The sequence below is a fragment of the Paramormyrops kingsleyae genome, chromosome 10 (genome assembly GCF_048594095.1).
Source record: "Paramormyrops kingsleyae isolate MSU_618 chromosome 10, PKINGS_0.4, whole genome shotgun sequence".
Taxonomy (NCBI): Eukaryota; Metazoa; Chordata; class Actinopteri; order Osteoglossiformes; family Mormyridae; genus Paramormyrops; species Paramormyrops kingsleyae.
The window spans coordinates 14,171,388-14,191,839 of NC_132806.1; the positions used below are offsets into that span (position 1 = coordinate 14,171,388).

At 44.1% G+C, this 20,452-nt stretch overlaps 1 protein-coding gene across 2 annotated transcripts in view; it reads left to right on the forward strand.

Annotated features, from left to right (window-relative positions):
* htr4 (5-hydroxytryptamine receptor 4) overlaps window positions 1–12,340 on the forward strand; it is a 62,446-nt gene extending 50,106 nt beyond the window's left edge. For both annotated transcript variants that reach the window (XM_023794825.2, XM_023794824.2), the window contains one exon: window positions 7,919–12,340. Coding sequence is in view for 1 of the 2 variants with exons in the window: in XM_023794824.2 (XP_023650592.1) it covers window positions 7,919–8,006 (88 nt within the window). In the remaining variant the exon portion in view is untranslated. The remainder of the gene's footprint in view (window positions 1–7,918) is intronic.
* The last annotated feature ends 8,112 nt before the right edge of the window (window positions 12,341–20,452 follow it).

Here is a 20,452-nt window from a genome sequence, read left to right on the forward strand (position 1 = left end):
GATTACCGACACCTGATGGTACTGAAGGTCAGACCCCCCCACCCCACCACCACTGCTACGTTACGTTAACGTTTATCTGCTATTTTTAGAAGGTGCACAAACAGCCACTCAGGAGAGGCTACTGTCCGTATTCCTACAGAGAATGATCCTCCATTAATGGTGACCACTCGAGGAAGGTGCTTATCCTGAATTAAACCTTAACTAAACATATTAGTGTAAAAATTAGTGAAAATTAACTCAATGTCAAACTGATACTCTGTAACAGGGGCGCCTGCAGGATTTTATCTCCTAGTACCTCCCCCCCCAAATACATACACCCACATCTACCTGCCTGTTACTGAATTACATTCTGCCTATTTGAAGTTCATTCTCTGCATTCCGGATCCATCAGATTCTTGTAGCACTTTTTTGCTGTTGATTCTGATTTCATCATGGTGAATGATTCTCAGAGGAAGGCCGGTGAGTCGGCTGTCCATGAAACTTGCCAAGCTGGCAGGGGACAATTAGGGGGAATGATGTCTCATCATTTTTTACTCTGTGGAAAATGACTGTTCGATCTATGGCAGAGTTTCGTGCACACACATTTACATGTATGTAACAGTTTTATTACTTTATAAATAATGTATAGGGTTTGCAAACTACTCCAATGCTTTCGATGTAGCTAATTTTAGGTTTATAATGGAATAATAAAGATTTCTTGAATGAACGTGAGAGTCTGAAAGCGTGAGGGTCACGCCAGATGCGTGAGAGTTGGCAGCCCTGCTCTAGGCCGTATTGTGACTGGGATCATTGTTCAGTTATGGGTATGGGGTGACTGGGATCTCAGTGGAACGTTATTATCAGTGCTTCTCACCCTATTCATGCTTTGGAGTCCAGTTCAAGGTGAATGTCATGAACTTCAAGTGTAATGCTGTCATGTAATGCTAACATTCACACCATCAGAAATAACAACAGAAATGAAATTAGACATGTTTGACATGTTTTAGACATGTGTGAGGGCTGCTCTCACATCACTACTCTCCAGCACCAGGTTAGTTGCAGAAGGACCCTTAACAAATTATTATTACCACAAACTAAGGTGCTACTTTATAGTGTGTCTTTGTGGGGGGGTGTACAGCCTCAGCTGCTGTGGACGTGTCCCTTTCTGCAAGTAGAGCAGGTGCTCATGTGTTATATTGATTTAGCATGAAGAGTCTTGTTGGGTTTGACGCTCTTTTGTAGGTCTGAGTGAATGTCTGCCCTTCGCGTAGCCTTGCAGCGCCTGAGGTCACCCTGAAGATAAGCAAAGCCTCTGTAGGTACCGTCGGGGTGGACAGCGGCACCACGGGCGCTGAAGCAGCTCCTTTCCAGATGTTTCCGCTCCACAGTGTGCGCTGCCTTTGATCATCTAACAGGGCATCCAGGCTTGTTTGTTTTCTTCTGCCGGGGCCTTTGTAAATACGGCGCGGCACATGTAACAAGTGACATCTTTCCTCCAGGTGCATTCTGGGTAGTCTCAGTCATTTCCTTACATTGCTCTCAGCTGTGTTGGAAGAACTCCATACTCTTAATCATCTTTTGCCAGACTCATTTGTCAGTTTTCATATTTTAAAAGACAGTATCTTCATTAAATTATGCAATTTGCTTGTTACATGATGTAGCTCTAATGAAATACGTTCTGCTTGTCAAAGAAAGTGTTAGAGAAAGTTGGTCTTTATTTTTCCATTGGGTATTCATGTCATTCTTGGTGAAATTCAGTGCATTAAGTGTTCTGTTTCAGATTCAACGTTCTTGATTTGTCAGTTGCATAGTTATACAAGTACAACATGCAGTGAAATGTATCCTGAACTGCTGTTTGGACCGTGCAACATTAGAATAATTTAAGAAGGAATAAGAAAGAATACAGTTACAAGGGATATGAAAAGAAAAAAAAAATTTAAATAGAACTTTGAATATAATACAGATTTGAAACAGATTTACGGATGTGCAATATGCAGTTATAAAGTTAAAGTGCATTGTGCTGTGGCAGCATAAGAGTGTAAACAGTAAGAAACCTGAGTGATGTATCTCCCAGAATGCATGGGGCAGGTGATGATGGGATTACTGCTCCCATTGCGTGGCATCCATGGAGGCCAGCCCTTGTTACTTTGGCCATGTGTTTCAGATTGACATCCCACGCCAGCTGTGATATTGCTTGACCCAACAAAACCTTGGCATTATCCTGACTATCTTCCAACTCCCTCCAAACCCTTAATACCTACTTCTGGTAAAATTTTCAAAGAGATTTTATTAAGTAGTGCAAAACATAGACTTTAAAATTATTGTAGCCTGTAGACAGTATCTAAAGAAGAAAAATTGGAGAAGTCCCTGGGGAAAGATGTGAGGCCTTCTGCATGTAAAATTCCCGGGGAAAAGCTCTCAGTTGAACAAAGGCACATTGTTGTTGACCTACACTGACTGGATGAGTAGGATGAGGTCATACTGATAATATGGAGTGAAGGTTTGTCAGTCATTCACAGAAGACGTGAAGCATGAGCGCAGCTCTCTGCGGCTGCCCTGTAATGCTTCACCTGCAGATTAATTGCTGAGTCTCCTAGGGCAGCTGGCCTACAGTGGGCACAGCAAGGCCAAACGCTGACCCAGAATCCCACTGCTATGCATCCAGCAGGGAAGGATCCCTCCAAGATGACACCTCCCTCCCGCAACACCAGCCTGAATTTGCTGATGGTGTCGGGGGACTGTGTCGACTTTCTCTCTCTAGCGCCACCTGCTGTTCTGTTGTTTCTCTCCGTCCTTTTCTCAGTCATGGCAGCACCATAGATGGAGCTTTGCAGCGATAAAAACAGGCTGTTAATGGGGCTTGTCGCCAGTCCTGACAGCTGAGTTTGGGGCTTAGGGGCTGAGCAAACCCATATGTTAGGGTCCTCCTAGTGGTGCGACAGCAAATTTCCACAGCTAACCATCCAGAAAAGGCTCAAGTTGGGTGACGTCGCCTTCCGGCTGGTTTTTCCTCTTATGGAAACTGAGAAATTACTATCAGCTCATTCTGAGTGGCCTAAAACCCAAAGGACCAGCGTCAGGACCTCATCATCTCTGCAACCCTCAGGCACATTGATGAAGCTGCAGATTCAGGAGATTTGATGCAATTATTAAGAAGCGTGAAAGAAGCGAAGGAGGCAGCAGGTCATCAGTGGCTGGTGAAACAGAGGACAATGTGGCGCTGTCTCTAAGTGTCCTTCTTTCGTTATTTTATCAGAAATTCCACGTAAAGCTCTCTCCAGGAGCTCCAGAGTTCTGGGGGGTTGATGTCAGTGCCGTCTGCAGTTCTTATGGACAGTTATTAATGCTTTCCCATGTCACCGGCAGCACACGTGTGTTTTCTTAAAGCACTGGTGCATTTATAGAACAATGGCATGCTTTAGTCCGTCGTGGCAGGCCTTTTGTTCTGACGTTCACAAAAAGACGTGTCAGACAGATGCTGACAGAACTGTTGTTCTTGCGTGCGATTCTGTCCCATAACCAAAATGTGCACATGACCCATAATGATGTGGGACTTTTCAATGACAGTAATTTGTGAGCCAATGATCCATGAAAAATGTATGAATTATGAATTGTATTTTTTTCCTGTGATGGAGAGTATTTCGGGTCACTGTAATCGGATGTAGAGGTAGGCAGGGTATTAGGAAGGACATAGATATTATTTAGCATCATAAAAGCCCTAATTGTGGCTCTGATGGGCTTGTTTAAAGTCTCTGTACTTCAACACTTTTGCGGGAAATGAATACAAGGGCAGTTCAGCAGCAGAATAAAGTGAGACCCTGCTGATGAACCCCCCTGTTGTTGTAACATGAAGCGCTGTGGCATCTTTGGTGAATTGCCCTATTACCACAGCTTTTCAAAAGCAGCTCTTCTGGAACCTTCCGGCAAAGAGCTGCCCTGCTCTGCTGAGGGTCCACGTCAATGGTGGCCCTTAGGTCGGGTTCGGCTGTGTTAGCATCATAGTTTGTTAGTTTGGTCCTCACATTGGGTGTAGTCCACACAGCAGGTTAAGTTTGGTCCTCACATTGGGTGTAGTCCACACAGCAGGTTAAGTTTGGTCCTCACATTGGGTGTAGTCCACACAGCAGGTTAAGTTTGGTCCTCACATTGGGTGTAGTCCACACAGCAGGTTTAGTTTGGTCCTCACAGTGGGTACAGCAGGTTTAGTTTGGTTCTCACAGTGGGTATAGTCCACACAGCAGGTTAAGTTTGGTCCTCACATTGGGTGTAGTCCACACAGCAGGTTATGTTTGGTCCTCACATTGGGTGTAGTCCACACAGCAGGTTTAGTTTGGTCCTCACATTGGGTGTAGTCCACACAGCAGGTTAAGTTTGGTCCTCACATTGGGTGTAGTCCACACAGCAGGTTTAGTTTGGTCCTCACATTGGGTGTAGTCCACACAGCAGGTTATGTTTGGTCCTCACATTGGGTGTAGTCCACACAGCAGGTTTAGTTTGGTCCTCACATTGGGTGTAGTCCACACAGCAGGTTAAGTTTGGTCCTCACATTGGGTGTAGTCCACACAGCAGGTTTAGTTTGGTCCTCACAGTGGGTACAGCAGATTTAGTTTGGTCCTCACAGTGGGTACAGCAGGTTTAGTTTGGTCCTCACACTGGGTATAGTCCACATAGCAGGTTTAGTTTGGTCCTCATATTGGGTATGGTATACACAGCAACTTTAGTTTGGTCCTCACAGTGGGTATATTCCACAGCAGGTTTAGTTTGGTCCTCACAATGGGTATAGTCCACACAGCTGGTCTATGTCCCAGAGCCACTCTGTTCAAACTTACTGCCATGTGGCACCAATTTGGCTCTGTGCCTCATCGCCCCCCCACCCCACCCCACCCCACACCCTTGCCCCCTCAGTGTCGGATCCTGGTGTTTTTCTCAGGGTAAATTTCAAGACCAATTTCCTGGCAGGAATTCCTTTGCTCTGGTTGTTTTTGTAAACAGTTTTAATGGTTTTAGTACGTGGCTGGATCAGCAGGTCTGCTCGCGGGTGGACAGCCGGAACCTCTTACGCCAGAGCTCTTCCAGCACACGGGGAGCTCTGCTTCTCTTTCATAGTGATGTATTGGAAGGTTGAACAGTGTTTTAGCCATATTCTGCAGCTAAATGCCTTGATAATAATGTGCTGTTATGTCAGGTGAATGTGGTGTCAGATCAAACAGGAATGAGCTACAAACAGCTGCAATCTAGCTGGTGGGCAGTTCCAGCTCGCCTCTTAATTAATCACTTTCAAAGAAACATCAGAGTTGCTACCATTTCATCGTTTGCATCCCTTTGATAAAAAGACAACAAAACAAGCAATAATATAAATTATAACTACAAATAGTAAAATAAGTCATTTAATAGTTCAGCACTGTGGCATCACACCTCCAGGGCTGAGGGTATGACTTGCGTGTTCTCCCTGTGTTTCATGTTCTGCCTGTGTTGCGCCTTCCCTCTCTGCTTCGTGTGCTCCCTGTGTTGCGCCTTCCCTCTGTGCTGTGTGTTCTCCTTGTGTTGCGCCTTCCCTCTATGCTGTGTGTTCTCCCTGTGTTTCATGTTCTCCCTGTGTTGTGTCTTCCCTCTGTACTGTGTGTGCTCCCTGTGTTTCATGTTCTCCCTGTGTTGTGTCTTCCCTCTGTGCTTTGTGTTCTCCCTGTGTTGCGTCCTTGTGTTTCGTGTTCACATAGGTTTCCTTACAAGTCCAATGAAATGTGGTTAATTTGGATCCTTATCTCTTATTTTCCCTTTGTGAGAATCTTGGAAGAAAGCAGCTTTGCAGTGCAGGCTAATTAAATGCTGTTGGCAGACCACTTTCCACAGGCTCTCTTAATGAACTTTACCGTACCGGATGCTGATGCACCCAGTGTGTTCAGGATCCCAAAATTGTGGTGTCCATGTTTCCACCCTACAGAAAGGTAACTGCTAGACCTGGAACATGTTGGTTTGCTGCTTGCAGAACTGGATGAAAATATCTCTGGGGACATTTAATGTTTTGTCACAAAAAAGTATTTAGCATGCTCTCAAACTGAAAAGAAAACATGCGTACTAAATGCATACTAAGCATGTGTTGTCAAACAGAGGTAAATCTTACGGATTCATGGACATGAAACCTGAGCCAGTAGGGGGCAGTCTTCTCTCTCTGGCTGTCAGTGATCCTGTGTGGCAACGTGGAAGGCCACCCGATCCTCTGCCTGCATAATAACTGACTAAATTCTTCCTCATCACCCCAGTAGCTGGAAAATGCAGTCCAGTCTGAAGCTTTTAAAATGCTTGGGTTCACAGATAGAGTTTCAGATACTTATGTCAGGACTCTTAACGGGTGGCTTAGCTTTCTTGTTGCTTCGTCCCATTTTCGAGGGGCCTTTTGCTGGCTGTAAGTCTCTTTCTGTGTTGTAAGTCATGCTTATCTCCTCTTAAGTGTCCATGTAAGGAAACTCCCCAAGAAACATTAAGCAGAGTTTACCGAGACCTCTTTCAGCCTCTTGAAAGGACGGAAGATGTTAGCAATCTGCCAGAATCAATGCACTGTCCTCAAAAAGCCCAATTATATTTAATCTCTGCGCTATAATTTAGTTGCACCTTGAACAAGGGTACATATCTTAAATTACTTGGGTGAATATCATGACTGAATAGATGGATAAAACGATCAAACAGCAAATTATAAGATGGCTTTGCACCTCTGGTGAGATGTCTGAGATATCTGAGGGCAGCTTCTGATCTGCAAAGTCCTCATTTTGACACTGTTTATTTGAACTTAGGTGATTATAAGATGGAAAGGAAGCCTAAAGAAACAAGAAATGAAATAAAGCACAATTCTTGCCTAAAACAGGCCATTTTCTGGGGCGCCACTGAAGCAGAACAGTGCCTAGGAAGAATAATAGCCAGGTATTTTATTTCTGCAGGGAAAAACATTTGAAAACCATCTGCCTGTGCTGGGCCTTTTACCGCTGAAATGATGAGCTGCTCGCGGAAGGCGCCTTGGTCCCCCAGTCTGTATTATAATCTGTGTCACGGAGCCGTTTGGCCTCCATCCAGGCACCTTTGAAAGCACAGATGTTATAGAGGCAGACAGATCAACAGAAATTATATGTTTTATGGGCTTTGACGCAGTTTCTGAAGCAGGCAGGGGCCCCGAGAAGCACCTCAGTCTTTGGTGGCTGGAGGAAAGTGGAGGGAGAAAGCAGAACCAGGTCTGTCCTGGAGATAGAGTTCAGTGTTCATGATAAAGGGAGAGTGTTTTAGGTCTATGTTCTGGAGGTGTGTGTTCTAGGTCTGTGTTCTGGAGCTGTATGTTCTTGGCCTGTGTTCTGGAGATGCATGTTCTAGGTCTGAGTTCTGGAGTTGCCTGTTCTTGGCCTCTGTTCTGGAGATTCGTGTTCCCAGTCTCTGTTCTGGAGGTGCATGTTCTCGGTCTGTGCTCTGGAGGTGCATATTATGGAGGTCTGTGTTCTAGGTCTGTGTTCTGGATGTGTGTGTTCTCGGTCTGTGCTCTGGAGGTGCATATTATGGAGGTCTGTGTTCTAGGTCTGTGTTCTGGAGGTGTGTGTTCTAGGTCTGTGCTCTGGAGGTGCATGTTTTGGAGGTACGTGTTCTTCATCTGTGTTCTGGTGGTGTGTGTTCTTGGTCTGTGTTCTGGAGCAGTTAGTTCTGGGTGCATATTGGGGGTGGTGTGTCGTTCAGCAGGTTAAGCCTGCGTGCTTGTGCCTGTGACTAGCAGATGCCCTTAACCCCCCAGCTCCAGCATGCCAGCTGACCCTGCGCTGTGACCCCCAAACTTGCTCTCACCTGTATATGTGCCTGTGTGTCTCATGGAGAGCAAGATGGGGTAGGTGAAAGGATAATTTATTCTGGCTGTGTGTGTTCCGTATGTTTGCAGGTGTGACCCCTCCCTATCTGTGTCTGATTCCAGGTACTCTGTCCTGCACAATGGGAACCACCCAGAACATGAGGGCCTTTCGGTGCAGAATGACACAGAGTCTCAGGAGTCCTGCTTCTGACCCTGGAGAAGTGGACCGGGTCAGGACCATCACTCATCCCCAAAGAAATGTCTCCCAGGACGAGCCGGCCCAGAACAGTGCTGAGGAGATCTGAGCTGGAGGGTGCGTCATGTTGCCAAAGCTATTCGCCCCCATAAGCCGCCTTTCAGGTGACTCAGGCAGCTTGTGAGGCACAAAGATTTGCTTTATGAAGGAAGCTGGACAGAGAGGCCAGCTGGGCAGACCTGGGGACGGGTCCCTTCTTCTGCCCATAGTCAGACAGCCACCGCTACCTAGTACCATGTTAAAGACACGTGACATGAATGAGCCAAACTGATCAAAGGCAGAATGGCTGCCACGTCTGGCCCCGGGAGACATTGCTACGCCCTTCACGTCTGGGATGACACTCAAAAGCCAGACTCATTGCTTTGCCTATTTCAATTCCTGCTGTCTCAGACAGACTAATGTGTGACGCCTCGCATCTCAGATGACTCAACCTCAGATATGTGAAGAAGGAGTGTATCGATCTAATCGGGGGGGATCACACTGTAGCTCGGTAGGTGGGAGGTCACATGTGATAACAGCCCTTGGAGAAAAGTACTGGTGCATTTCGTATTACAAAGAAGCTTGGTGTCAGAACAATTATGTGACTTTTTTTGTTTCTTTTTCTTGGTTTTGTTCCTTTTTTTCTATGTGCCATGGTCCCTTTCAGCAGACAGGATGTATGTCCAGGAGGTTTCAGGGAAATAATGCCATACTCGCCCGCATTCCTGTATTACAGTATTTTAATATCCGTGAAATGAATCTCATCCAGAAGAAAATGATGTATCTGTGTGTGTGGCTTGTTTTAAGGAGGCTCTGCTGATTCTCCTCCTTCTGCAGACCTTCTCAGTGCAGTGATAGAGCTCTTCCCATCATGCATTTGTGTGCTACCCATCCACGGGAACTTCCTCCCATTTTCCCCTGCAGCAGCTTTATGCTCACTGCTTTTCCTTCAGTCGGAACTCCCCGGCTAGATGCCTCACAGGTCTCTGCGGTAGCTGTTATCCCTCCACGTGTCACGTGACCCACAGGGGAAACCCATGTGACTGTCACTTCAGATAGCGCCCACTGTGGGTCCCGGGTATTATCACCTAGAGCCAGCTGCTATTACAGCAGAGTATGACGGCTTACAGGTCGGACTCTCTCTGCAAATGCCACCATTTTTATCTCATATAAGCCCAGAGAAAATCAATATTATAGAAGAGCTGTTCACTGAACTCATAACTCAACCCAACTCATCTTCTTCCAAGATTCAGCTCCTTAGTTATGAAATACTTCATTTGATCCCTTTAAACACAAGTGTAGATTTAGAAGGACGGATCGAGATTGGCTATAGAGCCATGGAAACTGGGGGAGGGCTGGGGGGGGGGAAGGTGATGTGCCCGATATTGTAGGTCTCCTTCCGAAAAAGCAGCTGGCAGCAAAGGAAGGTAAATCTCACACGAAGTGATGCTGAAATCCGGTGAGACAGTGGCCCTGTGGGACGGCCCAGTTTGGGTTTGGAGGACGGTTAGAAAGCCAAGTGAAAGGACTGATTTTGTTTATAATCAATGCAGCAGAAATATCGTGTCAGTAAGGAGTCCATGCGGCATCCAGACAATGACAAACAAATTAACAAAAGCACTGTCTGGAAATGGCCCAATGTGTGTTACTGTCTGTCAAATCCGAGTCTGACATATCAGCCCCCCCCACCCCCCCGCCTTCCCACAGCACCGTATGGAGGATGATCAGTGGCTGTGTGCCACCTCTCTGGGGAGACCGTCCCACCTGCAAACACGCCAGCAGAGCTGCAGACGCCCCGCTGGGCGCCCCCTGTAGGCAGACCTGGCTCACTGCGTGCACGAGAGCAGCACGGGGCTGTCATTCCTTTGGCAGTCTCTGCTTGAACTTCCCCTGAAACGCGGGGAGCTAACTGTCAGCTTACCATAAATAGTTACCAAATTTCAACTCTGAGACAATTTCACAGTTTCTCTCAGCAGTGATTAGACTTAATTACACGTGGTTTCATTCTTTTTTAGCATAATCGATGGCCCCCATTATATTCCTCTCCTAAACACATCTGTGTGGGGAAATTGGCGTCAATATTATAATTAGTTAATCATTGTGGGTCAAATCAATCTTCAAGTCAGGAACAATCATGGAATACGGGCAGATGATGTCTGCTTGCTGGGATCTGCTCTAAGGGCCAGCGGTCTTCACCATTAATCTTCTCATTCCTTTATCGTGTCATGTGGCTGCTTTCATGTCCTCATCCGCTGCCAACATTTCCACTTAAAATGATAAACTCCAGCTGGTTAATTACAATTCACTGCCTAATAATAAGTCCACTTATATTTGCAGGTTATGCGAATAACTGACTTATTAAGTTAAAGCAAAATTAATAGTTTCCATTTCTGAGACAGATCTGGAAATAAGAGATTGCTGACAGTCCCAAAATAGCTGCATTTTTAGACAAAGGGTCTAATTTCGTAATTAAAATGACTTTTGAGAAGTAAGTGCTTTTTGTGTGTTGTGTGATTCTCGATTGCAGTTCCTGGTTTGATACCTAAACATTAGCCCTCATCTTGTGTTGTGGAGCCATCCCATCATCCTGTGCTCTGTTTTTCTATTTTTATCTGTTGGTCTGTGTTGATCTTTCATTTAAACCATAATCCCACAATTCAGATAAGCCTTTTCTAGCGGTTCTTCACTTATTGCACTTGCCAGAGGATTCCGCACTTCTCTGTGATACTGAGACGTCACTAAATTGTTTTCCTACGTTTGATTTGTGATTTGGCCGATGAGACGGCACTGCACCTCACCCCCATACGGTACTCAAGCTGAAGCGGTCAGATTGGTCTGGTCACATGATCGCTCCTGTCTGTAGACCTCTGTAAGGAGTGTGGACTTTCCTTCTTCTGTTATCCACAGCCCGATGGGGCCAAAGAAGCCAGCAGAAAGGCTTGTGTTTCCCTGGCAACACAGTCCCACACTCTTGTCTGCGAACACCATAGAAATGCAAAGGTTTCCAGATATTCCGACTACTTGTTTCCTTACTGACTTCTGTCCCTTTGATCTGAAAGCCTTCAATATGCCATTTAATTGTTTTAATGCTGTATAAAATCAAAGTACTCTATATAAGAATTGTTGGTATTTTCTCTGTACATACTGAAATATTTTTATTCCAAGCTGTAATATGAGTCCTGTGTTTTATCAGTAGATCTTAACCAGCAACTATGTTCATTTAACGTCCTTCTGGATTATGATTAGAAATATCGACAATATGCGATGCAATATACTCCAGCGAGCTGAATCCGTGGCTGCACAGCGCTAGCTTATTTTCCATGTTTACTGACTTTTTGCAGTAATTGTTCTCTGAAAAAAAGCCCAAAACAGAACTTAAAAGCCACATTGTTGCACACTCCTTCCAATCAGTATTTTTGTGCTGTGCCAAGTTAAATGAATCTGATAAAAACTGTTGTTTCTTGTGCTCTGTGGATTTCCAGATTATAGCATACTGCCCCCCTGTCTCCATTGCATCTGTGGGGGGTGGGGGGGGTCTGAGAATGGTTACCCAGGGTATATTCAGAGGTTTCTCACGGTGCTTCTTTTCCCTTGTGCTGAACGGGATGCAGACTTTAGCTCAGGCGTCTGAGCACCCTCCCCCCCCCCCTCCAGTGCCCCATCCAGGGGGTCTTCTGTGGTACTTTTGGGTGAAGACCCCCACAACCGGGTACCAGATGGCAGACAGGCTTATAAGGGAAACTGAAGACGGCTGTAGAAATCAGATCTTTTCAAACTAAAGCTCAAACATTTTCCGCACAAAAATGTATCCAGGCCAGTGGCATTATACAGTGAAATAACACTTCAGTGGGTAACTGGTTCTTTTGTCGTTACCAACAAAATGCAGCCATGAGATCGAGCAGTGAGCAGGTGGGAGGGTGTCTTCTCCAGCCTGACATGACCCTTCAGACATTGCTGGTCTTGGTTGGTGAGCACAGTCATGTTTTGGCGTTCACAGCATAGAGACCTTCTCGGGTATGAATGTGAACGTGGCCAGACCTGTCCATGGTCATCATGCCCGCCCCCACTCCACTCACGATCCGCACTCCACCCCCCCGCCCCCACTCTCATGGTCCAGAAGGCAAGATTCCACAGCGTGAACGCCTTGTAAAAAAACCCAAGAAATTGTACAGGAACTTTTGTAAAGTGCTCAGTATTTATTTGTTGGAATAAGATGAGTATTTCATGTACAGCTTCTCTTTCAGGGAGCTATATGTATGACTTTTTCTGTTGCTATGTGACAGCTCTAATAAATGATGATAATTAAAGCATTAATGTGAACCGTCATCGTTTCATTTCATTTCGAGTCGCTTCTGGGCCACGTCTGGTATTTTGAAAGCAACACATGCTTATAAGCAATACAGAAATAACCTCCTGGGAAATTATCCAGCGAGTATTAATCCGAAGAACCGCATGCATTCAACAAGACACTCTGTATGAGAATTGACAAGGGACAGGGCTCAGTGAACAGGAAGTAGTATTGCTACCAGGAAGTACTATTGCTAACAGGAAGTAGTATTGCTACTCTGAGAAAGAATGGAAAAGTCTCTCATACTCATTATCAGCAATCTTCTAGCTGCTGTTATGTCTTATCTCAGCAGGTTTTGGGGCCCCGTTAAAGTACTGGGCCCCAGAAATCCATGCCCTTCTGATGCCCCTGCATGTAACAGAGGTATTCTGCCCATTTATGTGGCTGTAAATATACGTCACCCCCCCTCCCCCAAATAGCATAATCGCCTATCTCCACTTCTTAAACACCATGTCTGCGTCACCTGAGTGCACCAGCAAGAAGGTAAAACACAGCGTTTCCTGCTCAGTGTTTTTCTCAGATAATTATTTCTTCTCTACAAAAGGCTGTATTTGGTTTCCATGTCAACCGTATGACATAAGGGATGTCTGATTGGTGGACACAGACTTACAATGGACTGTATTCAGTCGAGTCCCTGGCATTTTGCATCAAAGTATCATGTGTTTTATGCTACCTTGGCAAATATCTGTTACTCTACCTGTACTGTAGACGTTATTTTTGGGGGAAAATAACTTAATTATTTCGGGGAATGTATTCATTCGTTTATATTTGTGAATCTCTCTGTGGGCTCCAGATTGAATCCTCTAGACCAGAAGCCCTTTCATTTGTGCCGCATTAAGATAGCGTCCAGCTGTATAAACATGTTAAAACGTACACTCTGCACTCTGCGCTGGACGAAGGCATCTGTTACGAAAATAAATACCACCAAGCCACTCTAAATACGAGTGTTATTTAAAAGCATAACATCAAGCTGAGCATTTTCACCAATTACGCAATTAGGATCGCGGCGATGCGGAGCGTGATTCGGGACGGCCGGGAATCCCACACGGAGACGGGAGGGGCAGGCAGAGGGTAATGTAATGAAGGTTAATGTAATGAATTGTAATGTAATGGAGGCGAATGTGATGTTCAAGTGCACCCCTCTCACAGTGTGTGACAGCCCTTTGCCTGTCTCAGATAATGCCCATTCTATTATGTTGCACACAGTATTCCAGAAGCTGACAGTTTCATTCATTCTTTTTCATCTCTGCAATTAAAAATATAGTAATCTACAAGGTCATAGATTTGGTTTTGGACTGTAGGGACATGTCCTTAACTGTATTGTGGGAGAACCATGTGTGATTAGCAGGGTTGGGGCCAGAAAATGGACCTGGAGTTGGAATTTAAATCTTCCTGAAATTCAAATTCAATTCTAATTCTGTTCCCCACAGTATTTTTTCCAGTCCGAACTCCAGTCCCATTTCCTGATATATGACAAGTGGTTTCAGAAAATGGAGGGAATACTTCATTCATATCTTAATAGAAATTAAGGTCTTGATCATAAAAACTTTTGGTTCCTCTATGTAAAAGCAACAGGTTGACATTTCCCTAGCTGCACGCAAGAAACCTTCTGTCCTCAGCTCCTCTTTCAATTTTAAACTACTGTGTTTCCTCCACAAAAGACTGATTGCCAGAATTAGCTCTGGCTCCATCGCAGTGTCCTGCAACCAGGCTGGATTTATGTGGATGGGCTGAAGAACTGTTTCTCTTAATCATCTTGTGGAAACTTGCTGAGTTCAAGTGTCTGAACACAAGTCGCACTTTAATCTGAGCAATGCACCCTTGCTTCCTTCAGTGCGAATCAGGGGTGTTGATTTGAAATGGCTGAACAAGTCAAGTCTGCTTGAAGGAGCTCAGTAGGTTATGAATGCCTCCTGATAAGATGCTTGATTGAGCTGGGAGATAAAAATGACAAACACTTCTGTAACTCTACAGGATGATAAATTAGCCTTGAAAAAATCCTAAAAAAAAACAAGTGATTAAATGGCTGTATGCATCCAGCTTGTCTGTGAGAAGACAGATAACAGTTTCGCCTGCTTATGGTATGTTTTAATCCATATATACATCTATCCCTTATGTCATGCACCTGTGCTTTTAATACATTATAAATCTGCATATTCACCAAATTTACTGATTGAACCAAATATGTTTCTCCACTACAGTACAGACCAGGTTCAAGCAGGCCTCCAGCACAGTGGGTTTTACAGGACAAACCCAGTGCGGTCCAGCAGAACAATCCCAGCATGCCACTCTCTCACAGCACAACTCACCAATCAAACAGTAGCAGGAAGTGAAGAGAGAGTCATTTTCATTGGGTCTTTGACGAAGGGGACTAGGTGAAGCCGTGAAGGGGAATGAGGTAAGAGAAGGAATGGGGCAGATGGAGGGGCTTTCCCACCACCCTAATCACTAGGGCAGTCAACACAGATACTCTACATTTTTCCTAACTTTAAGTGTTATCTGAAACAGTGCCCCCAGTGCCCAGGAGGTGAAAAGCACTTGGTTAAGCTTCTGGACAGTGGTAGGTAATGCCAGAAATGAATTGTGAAAGGGGAGGTTAACGATGTTCCATGATGGGATCTCAATGAAACAGTGTAAGATTGATCCATGCCATAATGCCTCTAAGTGGGCCGTTTGTCCAGCGTTTAGGCCCCCGAGGTGGGAGTGCAGCTGACAGTTACAATACAGGCTGGACACCAGATTTATGTGAAATCTAAATGCTTTTTCCAGAGAGTGCTACAGGTATTTATTCTACTCACATGCGATTTTTGGGCCAATACTATGAAATAGTAATATATTGCTTGCAGCCCAACACATAAAAACAATGTATTATCTACAATAAATCAGTATCATAAACTGCTTTCCAAGCAGCTTACGGGAACTGATGGCAAAGCGTTGGCTCAGATTTCATGTCCCAGCGATAGCCTTGCCTGGGCCCAACTGTGGTAAGGATATTACCAGGAAAAAGCATAATCATTTACATTTTTTCTTTTCACTATTACATGAGTCATGACTCAAGCCCCAACTCCAAATATTGTCTCATAAAGCGCCACCCAGCTGCCATCGAGCAAACTGCAGTGATATACAGGAAATGCTAATTAAGCAGTGAGCAGTGCAGAAGCAATTGGATGCATCTGGAATGTTCTCTTCACTGTGCCTCTTGGAGGGTCAGGTGCAGCGGTGAAGTTCTAACAGTCCTGTGTAGCACAGTGCCTAAAGTGTGACTTTAGCTATGAGGTGGGTGTTCTCTACATTAGCTTTTGGGATACAACCAAACAACCTTTCAGGAGAAGGGCAGCCTCTGCTGACATTCCCGTTGCCCCTCAGGCACCGACCCCATCAGCGTCTCGCTTGTTCTCCAGGTCAAGTGATAACACTGTAAACTGCCTGGCCTCTGACCTCAGTGGATTAGGATGCTGTGCCTGTGATCATAAGATCACTGGTTCAAATCCCAGGCTCAGCAGAGTGATGGGCTCTGGAGCCAAGCCCTTAACCCCTATTGCTCCAGGGACTGGCCGTCCCTGCTTTTCCAGTTGTAAGTCTCTTTGGATAAAAATGTTTGCCAAGCAAATAAATGTCCTTATTAACCACCAGATCAACCGTCAGTCTCCACAAACATCTGATAATGAGTTTCTCTGGAAACACTTTAGGCCTGCATAAGGAGTACTTAGGACCTGTGACAAAAGCTGATAAGGTTCACCTTCCTACACAAACTGAGGCCAGTCACCACCTTATTCAGGTCAGTCACAGTTGGTGTAACTATCCAAGGGGCCGGTGCTTGACCTAGGAGTGGGTAAGTTTTGCAGACTCGGGGGGGGGGGGGTCCTATCAGTACATTTTACATGATTGTCATTTGTCAAAAACTGCCACTTAGACCTTCAAAAGAAGGGCATTTTCCATCGCTTGGGCTTAAGGGGATGGAAGTTGCTGGAAGTTGGGTCATGTGTGTGACTGCATGCAGCTCCTGTGTTTAATTTTATTTGAACGTGGATTTGTCATTAGGCTGCCGAGTCTGCAGTCCAGGAGATACTGAAGTCATCTTCACTCAAGGTCCAGGGTCACACATAAACCTCTCTGAAATGACAACTAGAGACCTCAGACAGCAAAAATCATACATCCCTATGACATATTACATATTAGTCACTCTACGAATTCCTCAATCAAGACAAATATCAATAATAAAACAGATATTTTCACTGGAGAACAGCTTTTCTCAACATTTACTTGATTTAGGAGACTTTATATAATTGTTGCTGTGCTTTCAAAACTGTTTTCCTGGGCAAAATTTCAGATTGTTACTTTGAAAATACAAAGTGACTCACAAGTAAAAGAGCAGAAATCGGCAAGGCTTGGAAAGTGTGGCTGTTGGCCACTATAAAGTCCTCCAGGAAGCTGCTCATAGGACTCACTTGGTGAGATGTGGACTGGACACCTACAAATGATTTACCATCTGTGGCAGCATTCATGTTAAGATGAGCCTCACAAAAGTGAGACCATATGGCTTCATTGTTGTTGTCAGCACAGAGACTTTGGGGTGACTTTATTCTTATGTCCCATTTATCTAAGACTAGTGACCGAAATGAATCAGTATGCCCTAAACCCTCAACTTTCAGGGGTGGCCCATCCGGTTGGGCACCATGATTAGCCATTTGAAATGCTCTATCTACATCACAATGATCCACATTGTTTGTTAATTGGCATGAATGTCCACGTCAAAGATTCTGCCTAAGTCTGGGTTTCATATGCGCTGCTGTTTGCCACCATTTAAACCAAGCATTTGTGTGGGACCCCCTGTTGGCCACAAATAGTCACTACACTAAAAATAAAAAAATTGCATTCCTTATTTAGAATATACTGAAGCAGCATGCTCTGCTAACCAGCCAACTAGCTAGCATCTTCTGATTCTACTTGTTAGTAAACTTTAACATTATATGCAACCGCGAAGAAAAATTTCCTAAGCTGACCAAGTTCTTCCCCAGAAAGTGAAGCACCTGATAAGGATGCAGCAAACTTCACAAACACAGACCGAGGCTGGATGGTGAGCACCTGGCTGGAGTGAGATTTTCAATTAGAGACAAATCTGCACACACATGCACATACATACATACATTTACACGTCTGTAACAATCTTATTACCTTGCATATAGTCTGTTGGGTTTGCAAACTGCCGCAACACTTTTGATGTCGCTAATTTTAGATTAGTGATGGAAAAATATAAATTTGCTGTAAGGTTTCTTGCATGGATGTGAGAGGCTGAAAGTGTGAGTGTCATGCCAGATATGTGAGAGTTGGTAACCCTAGAGTGGGGGGCCCAAAGAGACTTCTTGAGTGGGGTCCCAGAAAAAAACATACCCCCCCCCCCATGTGAAGCCCAAGGAGCTGATATTTCGTCCAAAAACATGTTCTTCTACAAACAGTTTTACCCATTACTTACCCTCTGAAAACTGTCAACGTAATTCTAATTTCTTTGGAAACACATCCATTGTGTGTATTTGTGCACATTTAGTGCATATTTACTGACTTTCATGGACTGTCTAGTATTTCCTAATCACGTTTGAATGTAATGTGACTTACGCAAAGCTTTCATTATTCTGGCGAGCTTTTGTGCTTGGCTTGTGCTGCAGATCACTGACTCATGGTCCAGACAGCAGAGAGTGAATTCATTTTATTAGTGCTCACCAAGGGGGTGTTACGCAGGTCAAGTCAAGCCTCTCAGTGGTCCAGCTTTAAAAGCAGCAGCCTGTAAATTGTACCTCACAGCTTCATTTTCCTGACCTTCCTTCTTAACCTGTGAATTATTTGATCAGCTGCTATACCCATTAAGCGAGTCCTTGCTTCCATTCCGTAATTTTCTTTCCAGCCGTAAATCGGAGCCTTTCTTGTTTCTCTAGGTTTCTTGGAGCACAGGTGCACTGTAGCTGATGGACCTGACAGGCTGTCAAGGTCCAATCAGAGCTGAGGAGCTGTAGGGCAGAGTAGATGTGACAGGAGCTGAGCTACAGCTCCACATTTGTGGAGGTTTGTAAGTGATTTTGTGGGGGGGGGGTGATGATGATGATGATGATGATGATGATGATGATGATGATGATGATATTGATGATATTTAAACTTGTATGTAAACTTTCAGACTGCATATGAATGGTATATAAGTCTTTTGTATTAGAACAGAGAAGCCTTTTTAGGAATTTTAGGAAACTTTTTTTTTTGTTGAGATATTGATACCCAGATTGTTTTAAACTACGGAAACATGTAATGTCTATTTTCCTGTTGAGGTAAATATTTATTGATGTTAAAATGAAACAGAATGAAAAAAAATCTCGCTCAAGCTTTGAGGAGGGGCATTGGAGAGAAGTGTAATCAATAGTCTGAATGTTTGTCTCTACAAAGCAGTCCATCTTGACTACAAATATAACTTTGTTTATTGCCAACACTTTCGTTTAAAATTCTATTCGAAGCCTTATGTTGCAGTTTAGGTCTCTTATTTTAAGGGGCCTCTTGTATCGATGTTATCCACATTATCATTTCCAACATCGATCAAGTCCAAAAGAGCTGCTTGTATCAAACTATCCTTTGACTTACGTTACAGTGACACCTACTGGACGAATTGACATGATTTCTTTTTAATTTAAAAATTTAAGTTTGTTTTAAAATTGAAAACTGTTGGATCTTTGTCCCATCAATGTATCAGGATCCTCTTACAGTTATTAGAATGCATTGAAAGTTGGAAATATCAAATAAAGGTTTGCTTTCAGTTTGTCACAGTGCTCCGACTCCCAGCTATGTTCTTCTCCCCCAGGACCAGTGATCTTCCTTTCCCTCTGCTGAGCTTCTGTTTCTGTCCGATGATCTGATTCTGAGGGTGAACCAGAACCAAGCTCCGTTCCTAGTGTGATGTATACCTCAGCATGTCGGAGATCTCTGGCTGTATCTGAAAGTCTGTGAGTTTAAATCCTCTGGTTGGCAGAGTAATCAATCACTTTTGGGCCCTTAGCTGACGCTGCTCTCTGATCTAAGTTTTCCCCACTTGCATGTAACTTTGGCAGAAAACATGTGGTGACTGATTAAACGTAATTACAGTGCTGAAAGCTCTTCCCTGCAGACAACATAGTCTCCCATTCAGGACCTGGTGCTTGTTTCCCTACATAATGACGTCCCTCATGGCCTCTAAACTCTTTCTATATGATTTTGCACATGGCCAGTTATGGCAGAATAATTTATACATCGAGTGGAAGATCAAACAAACAGTCATACAAATTTCTTTGGAAAAGTCTTTAATGAGATGAATTGAACTAGCGGTTTAAATGTCAAGTTCAATTTCCGCTTAGTTTAATTCTAATAGCAGTTCTGGGGTTATATTTGCACCTTTTGGTCCATTTTTATGCAAAGTAAAATGAAAAATATAAAAAGAATTCAGACATCAAGGAAAAGGAATGACACTAATTATTTCGTTCATTTTTTCATTGCTTTCAACTGAGTTACGACCATTTTTTTATAAAATAATAAAAAGGTTAAGGGGTTTACAATGTTTTATTTGTAGCTCTAAATGTAATTCAGTGTGCATCCACATCCTGTGACTGGGTCTAATATACCCCTGGCTTTGGGTTCGCTGCCACCCTGTACAAAGTATGAAGTGATAGATTGGTGGATGTACCCATTCATAAGGTCGAGAACAGAAGCTGGTACGATTTTAATATTAAAGCATAATTAGAACAAGTCCCCTATGAGCAAAACTACTTTCTCTTTAAGGGGTCGGCTCCGTCCCAAACCGGTATTATGTGCGCGTCACCTATTGGTCTCAAAATGTCGATCCTACGGTCAATTTGGTCCGTATTACAACAGCTCTACACACAGGATGAAGACCTTTATTCGGTGTCATTTCATCACCATAGATTCTCTACCAGGATCAGTTGTATTTTACCTCACTTAACATGTTCCTGTTGGTAGTGACACCGGTCTTGTTGATTTTAGTGAGCAACAAATCTGCCGTGAGTGAGCAGGGTAGCCGTGTCTATAAGAACCTTCCGGCTCACTACCG